The sequence below is a fragment of the Saxophila tyrrhenica genome, assembly GCF_035928015.1.
Source record: "Saxophila tyrrhenica strain CCFEE 5935 chromosome Unknown scaffold_6, whole genome shotgun sequence".
Taxonomy (NCBI): domain Eukaryota; kingdom Fungi; phylum Ascomycota; class Dothideomycetes; order Mycosphaerellales; family Extremaceae; genus Saxophila; species Saxophila tyrrhenica.
In genome coordinates, this window is record NW_027041738.1 from 676,015 (window position 1) to 690,320 (window position 14,306).

Genomic DNA, 14,306 nt, shown 5'->3' on the forward strand with positions numbered 1-14,306 from the left:
CTAGCACCGCTACTCATCACTGCTGCAGCGGCCCATCTACTCTATCTCCAACAAGACTATCTACAACTACTTGTGCGACCTATGCTCTCTCCAGCCCTTGCTTCCACGTGGGAGAGGTCAAGGATCTGCATTAACCCTTATAGGCAGTTGTGAAGTGCTGTAGTCACTATAGCACCTACGTCACGCTAGCGTAAGGCGTCTGTTGGGAGTGGGCAGATGCCATATGCAACGACTGCCAGCCTTGTACGAGCTCTCGACATGCGAGCCATGGCATTCCGGCTATCCAGAGCACCATCACGTGTGTATAGGCGTGGAACGCCGGACTCAAGTCCGCATGTGCAACGAGATCTGCCCGATTCTGGGTGGCACAGGTGGCTGAGCGAGCGCGAGACGGCGAGACGACCGCGAGGCTGCAGGTCTGTTGAGGCTCTAGTGCGGATGCAGCAGACCGAATACCTGGGGGGAATATGGCAATTCGTGAGGTGCAGTGGTTAAGAATGTCTCCATTAGCATTATGTCCGCGAAAGCAATCATCCCAGGATATCTCTGTTGGTACAGCCAGCTACTGTCCGATCCCTTAGCCCATACGTGCTCCCTGACGCCTTCAAAACTCCTTCGCATGTGTTTAAAGCCCATCACAACCGCAGCCCCGGCACGAAGATGAAGAGACAGCAGAGCGCCACATCGATGATCAGGATCCACCCGATACACATGATTGCGCGCTTGCTGAGTAGTTTCCTGTCATAGATGTTAACATGTGATGATGAACGGGCAGCAAGTGAGGACAGCATACCTGATAAACGGCTCCTTAACCCGCGAAAAGCTCATGAAAGTGTACTCGCTATACCCAACCAATGCCATCATCGGATCAAGCATGTACTGATGACTGGCAAGGAAGTATACTCCAACCGTGAACGGCAGTATCAACCAGCACCTCGTCGCTCTGCTCATGTCGAGGAAGATCAAGACAAACGCCGTCCAGAAAGCTCCAAACAGTGCCACGAGCCCGACAATCAGTCGCAGCATCATCGAAGGCGGCACGATGTTACCGAGCGCCTTTGCACGTAAGAAGCCTGGGAAGGCGTCTCGTTCCATTGCCTGGAAGACATAGTCTTTTGCGCCATCGAACACCTCTGGGTCGTCGCGGCCTTCCTTCTCGATACTATCGACAACATTGTTAAGGATGCCTTGCGGAAGGATGATCTCGCGTTCGGCGCCAGGCAGGAGGTACGTGTATAGAATCTTCTCTGCTGATGCGCGGATGTCGGCTCGTGCGACTGTGTGGTTCGGGCTGTCGCTGTTGATGCCTGCTGGTGAGCCAGACTGTCCGGTCATGAAGCTTGGCCGTGGCGGTTGTTCTGAGCCGGGAGTATGCTCGTCCAAGCTGTGCTGGCTATGTTGGCTGGCTTGCGGAGAGTGCTTGCTGCCGGTATTGTCGTAGCGAAGGAAGGCGGAGAGGCGTTGGTCGGTGCTCAGTCGTTCTTTTGTGCCGTATGTCCCACTCGGTCCCTGCTCGTTGGATGCGCGCTCAAGGTTCTCAAGCACTTGCGAGGATCGCTTAGATCCAGCTTTCTCGAGGTCGGGCGTTGAGACGAGCACTGAGCGGCGCAGCTCGCGGACGTAGTGCCGGCATAGCGACATGTGCTGGGAGACATCGAGCCTGTTCGGTCAGCATGTTTATCGAAAGCATTGCCCATTCTTGTTCCACCCGTCGCACTCTGCCCACCCATGCTCCCTCGTTGCCCTTCCCATACTCCTTCAACCCGCCTCTGCTTGCCATCGCCTGCCACACCCGCTACAACCACGTCAAGAAGAGTATCGCACTCACCAGAAGTCCAAGTAATCCACGCTCCGCTGCACATCGCGCATGTAGATGTAAAAGGAGAACAGGTCGACCGGAGCGAGCGTGCGGCGCGACAGCACTTCGAAGAGGTTGGGGAGTCGTTCGCGAGCGCCGCCGGCGTCCGGCGTGGGACTCCGCGAGTCCATGGCGGCGGTGTTGAGGGTACTGCTGCTAACGATGGACCATTGGGGTGGCTTGTTTGTCGCTGGCCATTGGAAGTCGTGAAGTGGAGGTTCAGAAGTCGAGGTGTCAGGGCGCTTGAGCCAGGAGCTAGAGAACAGAGTTGTGCGCTTAATTCGAGGCAAGAACCAACCACATGCAACTCTTCCTGAAAAAACGTCGTCTATCTGTACGCATACCTTATACGAGTACGGTGTAAGGGTGACAGGAGGCTGATGCAGAGTACATTAAAGGACTGACAAGTTGGCCTGGGTCTGACGGTCTCAGAACGCAAACAATACGATTCACAGTGCTCCAGCCGAACTTAGCACAAGTTGAGAAGCATCAAAACGGGACTATCAACATTGGTGCCGGAATGAATGCTGCGAAAGAGAATACGGTCTAAGTAGCCATCCGCGCATCTTCTTCATAGAGGGCTGTATAAGAACCCACCTAAACGCTGAGACATCCCAACGACGGCAGGAAAGGTATATGTATGAGGCTAATGGTGGCCGGCAGAGTCTCAGATGCCCGGCCGGATGTTCTTCATTTCTTCGAGGTCCGCATTGCTTGCAGTATCCGTTCGGGACACCTGCTCTACTGGCACGTTCGAAAGGTTCTCGAACTTCGCGACACGACCGGTACCACTTCGGCCAGGAGTCTCCAGTGGCCGTTGGCGAAGATGTTGACGACAAGCAGGCCGGGTGCCCTGGCGTTTGCGAGGTGTCTGTTAACGAGAGATGCCATGACCTAAGTCTGTAAGCTTGCAGTTCTCATGTGGTCTGTTTGGAAAAGGGTGCTCTGGCGTGGAAGTTGCAGTAATGCAGTGAGTCGGATGCGTCTACAGAGACCTTCCACGGGCTTCGTTGAGGCTCTGCTTGTACATACGCTCCTATATCACAGGGTAGTTCGTTCCCTCTTGCCTTAATCTCGCTTCGAAGCGGTACGATTGGAATTTCTACTTAGCAGGATCTGATGTCCACGCTCCACATTCCACGGCTATGGTTCAGCGCAACCACACTTGTTCCTTGTCAGCGAAAAAACACACTTGGCACAAACATTGATGCTTGTGCCCTCAAGCGTTGGTCAATGTACCTTCATCTGATACTCGGGCTTGACACACGAACCATCCTATTCGCCAGGCTGTATCTGATCCGTTGATTGCATGCGGGAGCGTGTCACCAGATCAGAAGGATGTCACCACCCGGACGCCACTCGTTCTGTCCGCCATTCAATGAATGCGGGATCGAGCCTGAATCATCCAGAACACGCCTCCTTCCAACATTCGCAAGGAAAACGAAAGAAAGAGCGAGCAACGCCTTCCAGCAGCAACGACACCCGTAACATCGATCAACATGGGAACCGAACTTCCTCTCCACCACGAACCCTCCCAGATATCCTCACCACCCCCATCAACAGAGAAAGCATCATCACCAACCATGAATCGCTCATTAACAGTCCACCCCGAACCGCACAAAACCCACGGCGTCCTCGTCCGCGATAGTATCATCGGCTTCTCCGACGGCCTCACAGTCCCCTTCGCCCTCACCGCCGGCCTCTCTTCCCTAGGCAATTCCAAGATCGTCATCCTAGGCGGCATCGCCGAGCTGTTCGCGGGCTCGATCAGTATGGGTCTGGGTGCGTATTTGGCGTCGACGAATGATAAGTGTCATTATGATTCGGAGGAGCGGAGGGAGAGGCAGGAGGTGAAGGATACTCCTGAGGAGGAGGAAGAGGAGATATATGTCATTTTCGAGAAGTACGGGATCTCGCGGCAGGAGTCGAGGGGGGTGGTGGAAGGGCTAAAGGCTTGCGAGGATCATTGGGTGCAGGTAAGTTGCAGAGGTGGTGGGTTTGGAGAAAGAAGCTGACTTTGCTGCAGTTCATGATGGACTTTGAACTCAGGCTCGACAAGCCGTCACGCAAGTACTCGTTACTCGAAGGACTGGTGATGGGGATCTCGTACTTCGTCGGTGAGTTTCCATTCCACTGTGGACTTTTGACGTACCCAGCTAATGAACCTATCAAGGTGGGCTCCTCCCCATGATCCCCTACTTCATCTATGTCGACGACACAAATCGCGCACTCAACGTCTCGATCGGCATCGCGGGCGTCGTCCTCTGCATCTTCGGTATTGTGCGGGCCCGGCTTATTGGCGCATCCTTGAAAGACCAGGTCACCAGCGCAATAATGACCATGCTGCTCGGGGGCATAGCCGCGGGCGGCGCGTATGGCATCGTGTATGGGATCAACAAAAGCCACTTCTTGTAGGAATTGCTTGGGGCTGAAAGCAAGTGGGGGAAAGGGACATCTGGGACGTTGGGCTCTGCGAAGTTGAATGGCGTCGGAGGTCGATGATGGCGGGCTTACTTCTGTCTCCATCAACACCCTAAGTGACCGTTTCTAGCTTCAAGTCACGGAATATCACTTCCAGGCCTTTCTCCGCGTCATCTTCTTCAGGCGTTGGCTTCGCTGCATACGTGCCAACCCGCATCTCTGCCTTAGCCTCACGATCTTCCAGAAACGCCCACTTGACCTCCCTCAGCGGTCTCCTCTCCATGTTGAAGACCAGGTATATCCACAACGTCGTACCCTCTCTTACTGCCTCCAGCGTAGCATGAGTGGCCGTCGCGATGGGCAGGGGACACACGCTCCAGTCGGAGAAGCGATCACAGCCGACAACACCCAGCAATGGTTTGCCCGTGAAGTACTCAATACCAAACTTGATCCAGCGACTCTCCTCCTTCTTAGCTGCCGGCCAGAGGATGACAAGCCCGCCTTGATCGTACAATGTCTTCCAGTCTGCGGATAGCATCACCGAGATACTCTTGAACTCTGAGGATTTTAATCTGGTATAGATGTAAGGCGCGTCGAAGCGATCCTCGTCCGGAGACGGGCGCCATATGTCAGTCTTTGGGGGCGTGTAGATCTTGAAGTAAGACGAGATGGTTGCTGGGGTGGTTTGGCCCCGGGCATCTACCAGGTGCCATTCTCGTTCGGAGGTCATGACTGATGGTTCTGAGTGTAGAGGAGGTGTTGCTTGGAAATCCTACCTGTTCGGTGGGCAGTATCATGGGCCTTTTGTAGGCCACCAGCCCCGCGAGCTCGTCGGACGAAGTCAACATTGAACAGGAGAGCCAAGCATCGTGATCTGCGGATCGCCCTAATCTAGCCTTACCGCTGCAAGTTGGTGGTGATGGCGCATCTCTGTCAGTCTTGCTCATCGATTTTCATCATCAGACGGCCTGGCTCCTTCTCAAGCTCATCAGCCCTATCGACTCGGCTGTGGCGAAGGTGGTTCAGCTGCCACTGTCACACGATGCTCAAGCTACCGAACATCGAGGCAACGAATCCTTGCAAGGTGTTCACAACAGGCCGCGAAGGAGGCCACTCCAGACGATGATTGGCGGCTGGGAGTACGTCTGCACCAAGGCATGACGTGCAGAACCTTTCCAGAACACCACGTCGTTCTGCATCGCTATTTGCGTGGTCTTACACCATCGCGCACACCAGTTTTGGTGTGCGGTCGTTGCCGTACCGTCTCCTGCGAGATGATTGGGCGAGCGATAGGAAAAGTGCCACTGGCGTGCCCGCTGCCGACAGAGCAATCCCTTCACCACTGCCCGTCCTCGACCTCTTTCGCAGGCCGCGTTGCCCAAAGATTGGGCATGGCCGGAGGCGTTCACGGTGTTTGTGGGTAGCAGACTTCTGGAAGCCCTCTTGGCGCTGTTGGAAGTGAAAGTGCTTTGTGCCCGGATGTGCTCGCGCCTGACTTTCAAAAGGTGGGAGCTGCGACCTCACCTCTTCCTGGTGGAGGGCGACAGTAAGTACGGGCGCCTCCTTGACTCTTACCTTCAATGTATACGGCTTCATACCTTCCGTTCTTGCTGTGATAATACTTTGGGATGCTGGCCTCACTTATATCGTCATGTTGCGGCCGATATATCAGCCTTGGATGATCCTCTGACCTTCTTGGATCCGGTTAATAAAGCGGACGGAGCGCATTCGACAACGGTCTTTTGATTACATTACTGTTCCTTGGGCCTTTCGCACGTGGATGGTGTAAAGTGGAAGCCTGAAATCGCAAGTAAGGAGAATGACACCGGCCCGAGTGAAATCCTACTGATCAGCTCATCCCAGCGCTCGCTCTTCAGACACACCCTGTGAAATCAGCACGTCGGATGATATAGACGTGGGCGTTGGCGGATGTCCATGGGCCTTACTGAGGATTGATCGCATCGTGGTGTTCCAATATCCCCGTCCGGTCTTGGAAGACCAAACGGCTCTGGCGAGATATCAGCACCTGGCAAGGCCCACAGCAATGACTCCAGCCGATCGAGCGATGAAAAATGCATTTGACGAGAGCGTCCAGCAGGTGAGGTCGCCGCCACGGATGGCTTCCGCTAGCCAACCCCTCCTTGCCTGGGACCCGGAGCGCGACCTCACCTCATCTCGCCCTGACAAGTTCCCTCTTTCGAAGCCAGCGGACCAATGGCGTGCCGCCGTGGTCGCACCGCACTATACACACGATCAATTTCGCAAACTTCAATCTTCACCCCCTCTTGCTTCCACACCGGACATCGACTACAAACGTGTCCGACGGAAGCCGTCTTCCTTCAACCTTTCTCGAGGTCAACGAAAGCCTGACAACTGGCCATTGGCCACCACCCCTTTTTCACCTTCCCTTTCCGCCAGCCCACCACCGAGTCTTTCTTCGCTCGATCCACCACCTTCCTTGGTGCCCCACCTCCGACCGGGCGCGACATCACCCTCGCTCGCCTCCACCATCGACACTTCGCCTTCGACGCCACTTCACGCGCATTTCCAGCACAGCGAGTCGCCTTCCGACCTGCGAAGCAGTTTCGCAAGAATCGAGCTCGACCAGCCGATTCGCACCAAACGTAAGTTTCCATCGCTCAGCAGAGCAAAACGTCTTCCTCGTTACACGGCGCTTGGACAAGGCAGCGGCAGCGGCAGTGTTTGGGAGGTTCATGCGGCAGTGATTGATTTGGGAGCGATTGGAATTGCTGGGGTGGATGGGATTGCGCATCGTGCAGAGACTTCGCACGTGACAAAGGTGCAGACTAAACAACCAGATCATCCTCGACCATCAGCCAGGAAAGGACTATCTGTCAGGTTCGAAGACGCACCGGCAACGTCGACCAAAGCGACTCAAGCATCGCCAGATTCGCAGCACACCCGGTCTGTGGAAGACGAGGACCGGTCGCACACCTCGACCTACACGCTTTCGAAGTTCAAGTTCCCTGCGCCACCAGGGTACGATTGGACTGGCGCGTTCGGTAAGTCGACCTGCACATTTGTGAGCAACATCACTGACCTGGTCGTAGGCCACCTGAAAGACTTGACACCCTCAACAAGCCTTGCAGATCCGGCAACGCTCCACTACAGAGGAGCCTCTTTTGACGTGGTAAACCCACACGAATCACTGCTGTTGGGGCACTCTGACTTCGAGACCCCAGCTGAGATAGACGGCTTGCTCGACGACTACTTCAACAGAAGCAGCCAGTCTCTCGAAATGGCGTACAACGACAAAACCGGCGGCGAGATGTCGGCTTATCAGCAATCCCTTCATACCTCCAGCAGCGGTGGGCGGCAGCGCATACTCTACGAAGATCCTGAGAGTGCCCGCCGCGCAGTGATGCGTCTCCCAGCTACCTCATCGCGGCAGACCGTCTTTCACAATCCACGCGGAGAGCCGAGTCCTGAACTGGATGAGGGTGCAGCGCGAGCTGCTCGGCAGCATCGTGACCCTATCGATGAGAGCCCCGCCGGAGAGAACCCAACGGCAGAGCGTTCTGGTGATGGCGATGCGTTGGGTAGGTGGCAGCAGTCTTCCTTCGCACTGAGCTCAGCTGACTTCAATCTAGAGCCACCTGGTGCGAGAGCAGCTGACCGAGCCAGTTCCGTATACCCTCGCTCGCAGTACAGCAACCCATTCGACCTTGAGGTCAGCGACGATGGCAACGACAATCTCGATGCCCGCGTAGGAGCCGGCAACGAGTCTTTCTACGCCAACCGCCCCCCAGTCTCCGACCACCAAGCGGGTTCCGCAGATGATGAAGATAGTGCGAATCCTTATTCGTACGTATCCTTGTCAAACTGCCCCCGTCTTGTTAATTCACTTACGAGTTTTCCCAAGCAGGACACAAAGCACTCTCGGGCAAGAGACTACGCTGGATAGGTTGATCACCCAGTATGACTACGCAAGGCCACGCGGTATATCTGCTGTCGAAGACACCCTGCGGTTCTCGGGATACGCCACTGAGTCCACCGATGTCGAAGGAGCCCGCGTCTACAACCCCTTCAGCTCGCCACAAGATCAAGCGCAGCAGAGAGAGATCCCGCCGTTCTGGCAGATGGCGAGCCATAGAGGCATGTCGCGCAGGGGCAATCCACCAACAGCATCGCTGCCGACTCCTCAGAACCCCTACTATCCGTACCCGACGTCTGGCTTCAACTACGGTCACTATCCGTCCCCGTACACCGAGCCACAAACCAATGATCAGACGTACGGCAACACCGACGACCTGCTGCAGTATCGACCCCAGCAGCGCGAGTCTACAATGACGCAGTGGCCGACATTTGCATCTGACAACAGCGATGACGAAAGCATGGAGTTTGACAACAAAACCAGTCACTCCTTCTTCAATGCGCGCTCTGCTCCGACAAGGATGGATCGCGAACAGCGTAGTGCCATGCCACGCAGCTCGAGTTGTTATCCAGAGGACTACCCCGATGATGACGACGATGCGGTAGATGATACTGGCAGCTGGTACACGGCCAGTCGCCCCAACCTCCACCAGGATCGCAACCCTCCAGATGACGACCAGTTCCCTCGTCCCAGCCAAGATAGCTACGCGAACACGAGCATCACTGGCAACCGCCTCAGTATGCCCCCACAAGAGCCTGTGCCTGAGATACCACCATGGGCGACCAGGGCTCTCGCACAGCAAGGGACGCCCGAAGACGAGGACCCAGATGCGCGCGAGATCCGCCGTATTATTCAAAGGGAAATCCAGGAGAAGTTCAACCAGCCACTGTCCGGTATGCCGAAGCGATCCAATACTCAGTCCATGCGAGACATGAGGAGTCTCGAGCGCTATCGCCAAACCCACCCTGACAAAGTGAAAGCCGCCATCAACGCTTCTGTCTCTGGTATGGGTACACCACTCGCTCAGCACCCTCGCCCACCGCAAAGCAGCATTTCAAAGTTCGCTAAGCGTTTCCTGGGTCGCTCGCGCGTTGAGAGTGCTTCTGGATCCGACACCCAAGGACTCCTGAGTGAAGCCGAGCGCGGACAGCTTGCCTTCAGCCCAACAGCGAACACTTTCCAGACGACGCACAACGATGCACCAATCCCTTTCGGATTGTCCAGTCAACCGATCTCTTCTCCAATCACGTCGCCCATCACCCAGCCAGCCGCTGCGTTCATCCGCGATCAAGGCGCTACCTTCTCCAACGTTACGACAGCTCGTAACACTCCCGCTGAGTCGACGTACGAAGACATCGAGATGCGCCCTCTCCGCCGCCCAGGGCAGACCAATCGAGCTGGTATTACCAGTCAGAGACAGCTCCGTCCTCTCACCCTTGCCACGCCTTCAGCCTCCCCATCAGGCCCGCTCAACGACCGCCAGCTGGCGCAAGCCTCCGCTAGATGGACCATCTCACCGACCAATGTCCCGTCCCATGGCATCGGTGCAATCACTGGCCCTCTCGGGATGCCGACAGCTACCGCCTTTGGGCTCCGACAAGAAGATGGATCCCTCGAGCCCGTCTCCATGTTGATGCACCCAGATGACTCTCGCACGATAGGAGTCCGCCGCCTGCAGAAGGAGCTCACTAGGCCATGGCTGTACGGCTGTGGCGCCTGTCCCGTGACCGCCTTGGCGTTTGGCCTTGGGGCCTTCGATTTTCACATGCGCCAGATGACGTCAGGGCGGGTGAATGAGATGGCACCAGCTGCCAAGAAGGAGGCCCTGCGGGTATACCTGCCGCTGGGCACCATCATGTGGGTGATGGTGATCCTGGCGCTGGCGATGATCGTCGTGGCGATGAAGCGCTGAGGGGGCGGGGTTGGGGGTGGGGGCGGTGATGATTGAAGTAATAATGAGTATGAATAGCATGAAAATATGAATAATCAGCATAATTATAATGAGAATGAGATCGTCAATCAGAGTGAGAGTGAAAGTTTCAATTAGAGTGAGAGTGAAAGTGTCAATCAAAGTGGAGTGACAGTCTCAATCAGAGTAGAGCCAGTAGAGAATGAACATGGTCTTCAGCTGATGCTGTTTCTCCAATACCATACGGTTCATTGCCGCCACTACAGCGACTGATATAGCCACTTGTACCTCCTTCGTTGATCGAGATGACCGCAGGATCTCTAGTACAGCTCATCCTTCTCCGATACAACGCTGTCGCTGTCGCCACCACAGCGAATGGTATAGCCACTGGTATTCCTTTCGATAGTCGAGAATACTACACAATTGCCAATACTGTGCTACCTTCTCCGGTATGCAGGCAGTGTCAGAAGGCGAGATCGTGCCGCTCAACCTTTCCAGCCACTTGTCGCCGCCGAGAAGGGGCGCATAGCCAGATTGAATATCGCTTCACTTCATTCCATATTCATGCATGTGACAGCACAGAACTTCATTCACAGGCGCCAGCTCACAGTTGCCTTGATTCACTCTTGGCGGAGCGGCAAGTCCCGGCGCTAAAAAGCCTTCAAGTTTTGACGTTTCCTCCACCTCAACACCCATACAAACAAACCTCACCTCTCCAACCTTTCGTTCACCACACTTCTACCACCGAACGAGAACACCCAAACCTGCTTCACGACTACCGAACACTCACACAGCACAAAGTAGTGCGCCTATACCCAACAATAAACCTCATCGGCATCAACAACATGGCGGAAGGACAACAGACTCCCACTTTCAAGCTCGTGCTTGTCGGCGACGGTGGTACTGGCAAGGTGAGTGAATTTACAGCCTGCAGTGATGCGAGATCACAACGAGTGAGGCGCAACGTCGAGGAGAAGAAAGCTAACACCGGCTTGCGATCAACAGACAACCTTCGTCAAGCGCCATCTGACGGGTGAGTTCGAGAAGAAGTACATCGCCACGCTCGGTGTTGAGGTCCACCCTCTCGGCTTCACCACGGTAAGTGCTTGTTCACTCCATCGGTATGCGCGACAGCACTGACAAGACCTCCAGAACCTCGGCCCAATCCAATTCGACGTCTGGGACACGGCGGGGCAAGAGAAGTTCGGTGGTCTGCGCGATGGGTACTACATCAACGGCCAGTGCGGCATCATCATGTTCGACGTCACCTCCCGCATCACCTACAAGAACGTGCCCAACTGGCACCGCGATCTCGTCCGCGTCTGCGAGAACATCCCGATCGTGCTCACCGGCAACAAGGTCGACGTGAAGGAGCGCAAGGTCAAGGCCAAGACCATCACCTTCCACCGCAAGAAGAACCTGCAGTACTACGACATCTCCGCCAAGTCCAACTACAACTTCGAGAAGCCCTTCCTCTGGCTCGCCAGGAAGCTTGTCGGCAATCAGTCGCTGGTAAGTGGATCAACATTACGATAAGAGACCGATGTGCTAACAACGGTGACAGGAGTTCGTCGCTGCACCGGCTCTCGCCCCACCGGAGGTTCAGGTCGACCAGGCTGCGATGGAGGCGTACCAGAAGGAGATGCAGGATGCGGCGGCCATGCCACTGCCGGACGAGGAGGACCCAGACTTGTAGAGTTTGAGCTTCACAACTTGCAAACCTTCGTCGCTGAGGTATTCATGGCGGAGGGCCGCTTGCTGCACATATCGAAGTGCCATTGCGAAGCACGGAGGTGGTAGAGAGCAGTGGATTGATCAGGTCACACGGACCCAAGCGAAGGACATGGCCAGCGGTGTGTGCTTTTTCTTACGACCACATTGCCATGAGCACATGAGCGAGATGTTTTGAACGGGTATCGTGCTCGTCCAGGCTCTCAGATCAGGCTCATTCAACATCATCACGATTTGCAAAGCGGTGGCGTTAACTGTCCTCAGTCAAACCCGTCGTGGTGCGACTTTTTAGATAGACTACCAGTACCATATGAACACAAGCAAAGACGTTGCTACCAACCTCGTGGTCCCGCTGCCGTACTCTGGTCGCCCTGGCTTCAAGTGCCCTCAAGCGTGTGAAGAAAGGCTTCATACGGAAGCCAGCCATTCCACATCGCTTCATTCGACGTCAACACGACTCTGTAACACAGGAACGCATCTCGAGCGACGGCCTGCGGGAAAGCCAAGATTCGTCACGTCTTGTCACGTCGGCTAGTGAATACAGACTGGAAGGCGCGACCCAGTGACATGCAGGCTGCCGCCAAGCTCTCACGCGTTGACCCCTTCGACCTCTCACCACCGACTCCCATCTTTCACCTCTTTGTTCTTGATCTTCTCAACGCACACCATAGCGATTCGTCATCATGGCCGCTCCAAAGACGGCGGAGAAGCTCAACGTCCGCCTGGACAACAACACCTATGAAGGGCAGACGAGAGACCGGATAGTGATCAGCCGCACCATGGTGAACAGCAAACGCACGCAGAAGCTCGAGATCTACTTCAAGCGTACCGTACGCGTCACTGACAATGGCTCGGGGAATGAGCTGCCTCCCGGTCTCGGATCGTTCCCGGTCTATAGCATCGAAGACTACAAGAATACGCTGCCGGCTCACATGGTCGCCAAGCAAGGCTACTTCATACCTATGCATCGTAAGTACTTCATTCGCTCTAGACCTGACCGCTTGACTAACGTTCTTAAGAGCGCGAGGCTATGTGGATCAAGTTCTCCTGCCAGCAGCCGTTCGCTATCAAGATCTACGTCGGTGGTGTGAACGCGGTCTCAGGAGAGCCGGCGCGTGAGACGACGGAGACTATGATGCGGCGCCTCAAGCTTACCCAGCAGCGCAAGAGCATCCAGGATTACGTAGTCGCTCCGGAACAAATGTGGCTCGACGGCATCGCCTGCGGAGACGAGAAAGTACGTCAGTTCGTCGCCATGCCGCTTGGTGAAGGCTATTCAGTTGAGGCCCACATCACCGGCGAGGAGGTCGTCGGTGGCCTGCAGTTCGAAGTCACTCCGACCCACCACGAGCCACAGAAAGTCCACTATTGCTACGGACTTGGATCGGCGCCAGAGGGAGTCGATACCTTTCGAATCTCTGTCATCACTTTGGAAGGATCAGAATATCACTTCAAAGTGCATGCTGGGAACAACTTCTCCTGCGTTAAGGAGATGATGGAAGAGATGACCGGTGTGCCTCCTTATGAACAGCGACTCATCTATGGGGGGCGCCAGATGCATGACCATTTCACCTTGGGCCAGCAAGCCATCGTTGAGGGTGCGCGCCTTCATCAAGTCCTCCGGCTTACAGGCGGTGGATGTCCAACCATGGGCATCGCTGTCGGTGGCCTCATCCGGCAGACCGTCAAGCGTGACAAGCAGAGCCCAAGCATTTGGCAACCTGACTGCGGGACCATCTTCAACGTGCAGATACTCAACTCGTCATACTTCCAAGAGGTCACAGGCTTGCCTCCACCACCGACTCCGGTCACCGCAGAGACATACTCGGACTACGGGTACCCGTACTTCAAGATGTTCGACGAGACGCCGAGTGGTGTTCAAGGCGCCTTCGCCGGCATCAAATCAGTTAACGAGATGGACGTCGACGGCAAGCCGAGCGCGGAGAAGGCGAAAGCGGTGGCAGAAGTCAGCAAGAACACGAACAATCCGGTGGTTTTGCTCGATGAGAAGGCTCGCCGTGTCGGCTTCCGCACCGTCTTAGACTTGGAGATGGCGGTGCGGAAGCGATTCGCTAAGATGAAGGTCTGAGAAGCTCTTTCGGTCGCCGCGCGGTGGTTTCGCTCTGTCGCTGTACACTGTGGCACTGGCGCCTAAGTGTAAAAGGTTAGCTGATGCGTGGTGCCCGCACTGCGGCGTCTAGAGGGTCATGGTATGGCTTACAGTTGTTCAACAAGGGCGCGAACGTAGCTTCGGATCAGCGTACGTACAACATTCACTACCCGTTACAGTGCCTGCTCCCTCCTTTCCGTTGAACAAAGCATGGAAGCTGCTACCAGTCTCACTGTGATTAGAGCGTCGTTGTGAGAGAGGCAAAGAGACACTGATCCAGGCAGCGTACTGTCTACTTTCCTACCTACAGTACAAATACCCAAGAGCTGCCCACTGACCTTCGCATCACACTTCGGGCAATTACTCAGGAGAATCAGATTAC

At 55.5% G+C, this 14,306-nt stretch overlaps 6 protein-coding genes across 6 annotated transcripts; 4 read left to right on the forward strand and 2 right to left on the reverse strand.

Annotated features, from left to right (window-relative positions):
- Positions 1-635: 635 nt before the first annotated feature.
- On the reverse strand, positions 636-1,989 carry RAX1 (Bud site selection protein, Revert to axial protein 1; the record flags this gene model as incomplete). The annotated part of the gene is made up of 3 exons (XM_064801575.1): positions 636-738; positions 794-1,660; positions 1,829-1,989. The coding sequence occupies 3 exons, from the start codon at positions 1,987-1,989 to the stop codon at positions 636-638; spliced, it is 1,131 nt and encodes a 376-aa protein (XP_064660205.1).
- Positions 1,990-3,441: 1,452 nt separating this feature from the next.
- Positions 3,442-4,273, forward strand: CCC1_2 (Protein ccc1; the record flags this gene model as incomplete). Its single annotated transcript, XM_064801576.1, has 3 exons — positions 3,442-3,834; positions 3,885-3,975; positions 4,032-4,273. 3 exons carry the CDS (start codon positions 3,442-3,444, stop codon positions 4,271-4,273), a joined length of 726 nt encoding a protein of 241 aa, XP_064660206.1.
- Positions 4,274-4,391: 118 nt separating this feature from the next.
- On the reverse strand, positions 4,392-5,009 carry LTR77_004323 (uncharacterized protein; the record flags this gene model as incomplete). The annotated part of the gene is made up of 1 exon (XM_064801577.1): positions 4,392-5,009. The coding sequence occupies one exon, from the start codon at positions 5,007-5,009 to the stop codon at positions 4,392-4,394; it is 618 nt and encodes a 205-aa protein (XP_064660207.1).
- Positions 5,010-6,323: 1,314 nt separating this feature from the next.
- Positions 6,324-10,086, forward strand: LTR77_004324 (uncharacterized protein; the record flags this gene model as incomplete). Its single annotated transcript, XM_064801578.1, has 4 exons — positions 6,324-7,302; positions 7,351-7,839; positions 7,891-8,104; positions 8,166-10,086. 4 exons carry the CDS (start codon positions 6,324-6,326, stop codon positions 10,084-10,086), a joined length of 3,603 nt encoding a protein of 1,200 aa, XP_064660208.1.
- Positions 10,087-10,928: 842 nt separating this feature from the next.
- On the forward strand, positions 10,929-11,779 carry GSP1_1 (GTP-binding nuclear protein gsp1/Ran; the record flags this gene model as incomplete). Its single annotated transcript, XM_064801579.1, has 4 exons — positions 10,929-10,994; positions 11,089-11,181; positions 11,236-11,595; positions 11,648-11,779. 4 exons carry the CDS (start codon positions 10,929-10,931, stop codon positions 11,777-11,779), a joined length of 651 nt encoding a protein of 216 aa, XP_064660209.1.
- A 718-nt stretch (positions 11,780-12,497) lies between these two features.
- On the forward strand, positions 12,498-13,903 carry LTR77_004326 (uncharacterized protein; the record flags this gene model as incomplete). The annotated part of the gene is made up of 2 exons (XM_064801580.1): positions 12,498-12,783; positions 12,834-13,903. The coding sequence occupies 2 exons, from the start codon at positions 12,498-12,500 to the stop codon at positions 13,901-13,903; spliced, it is 1,356 nt and encodes a 451-aa protein (XP_064660210.1).
- Positions 13,904-14,306: the final 403 nt, after the last annotated feature.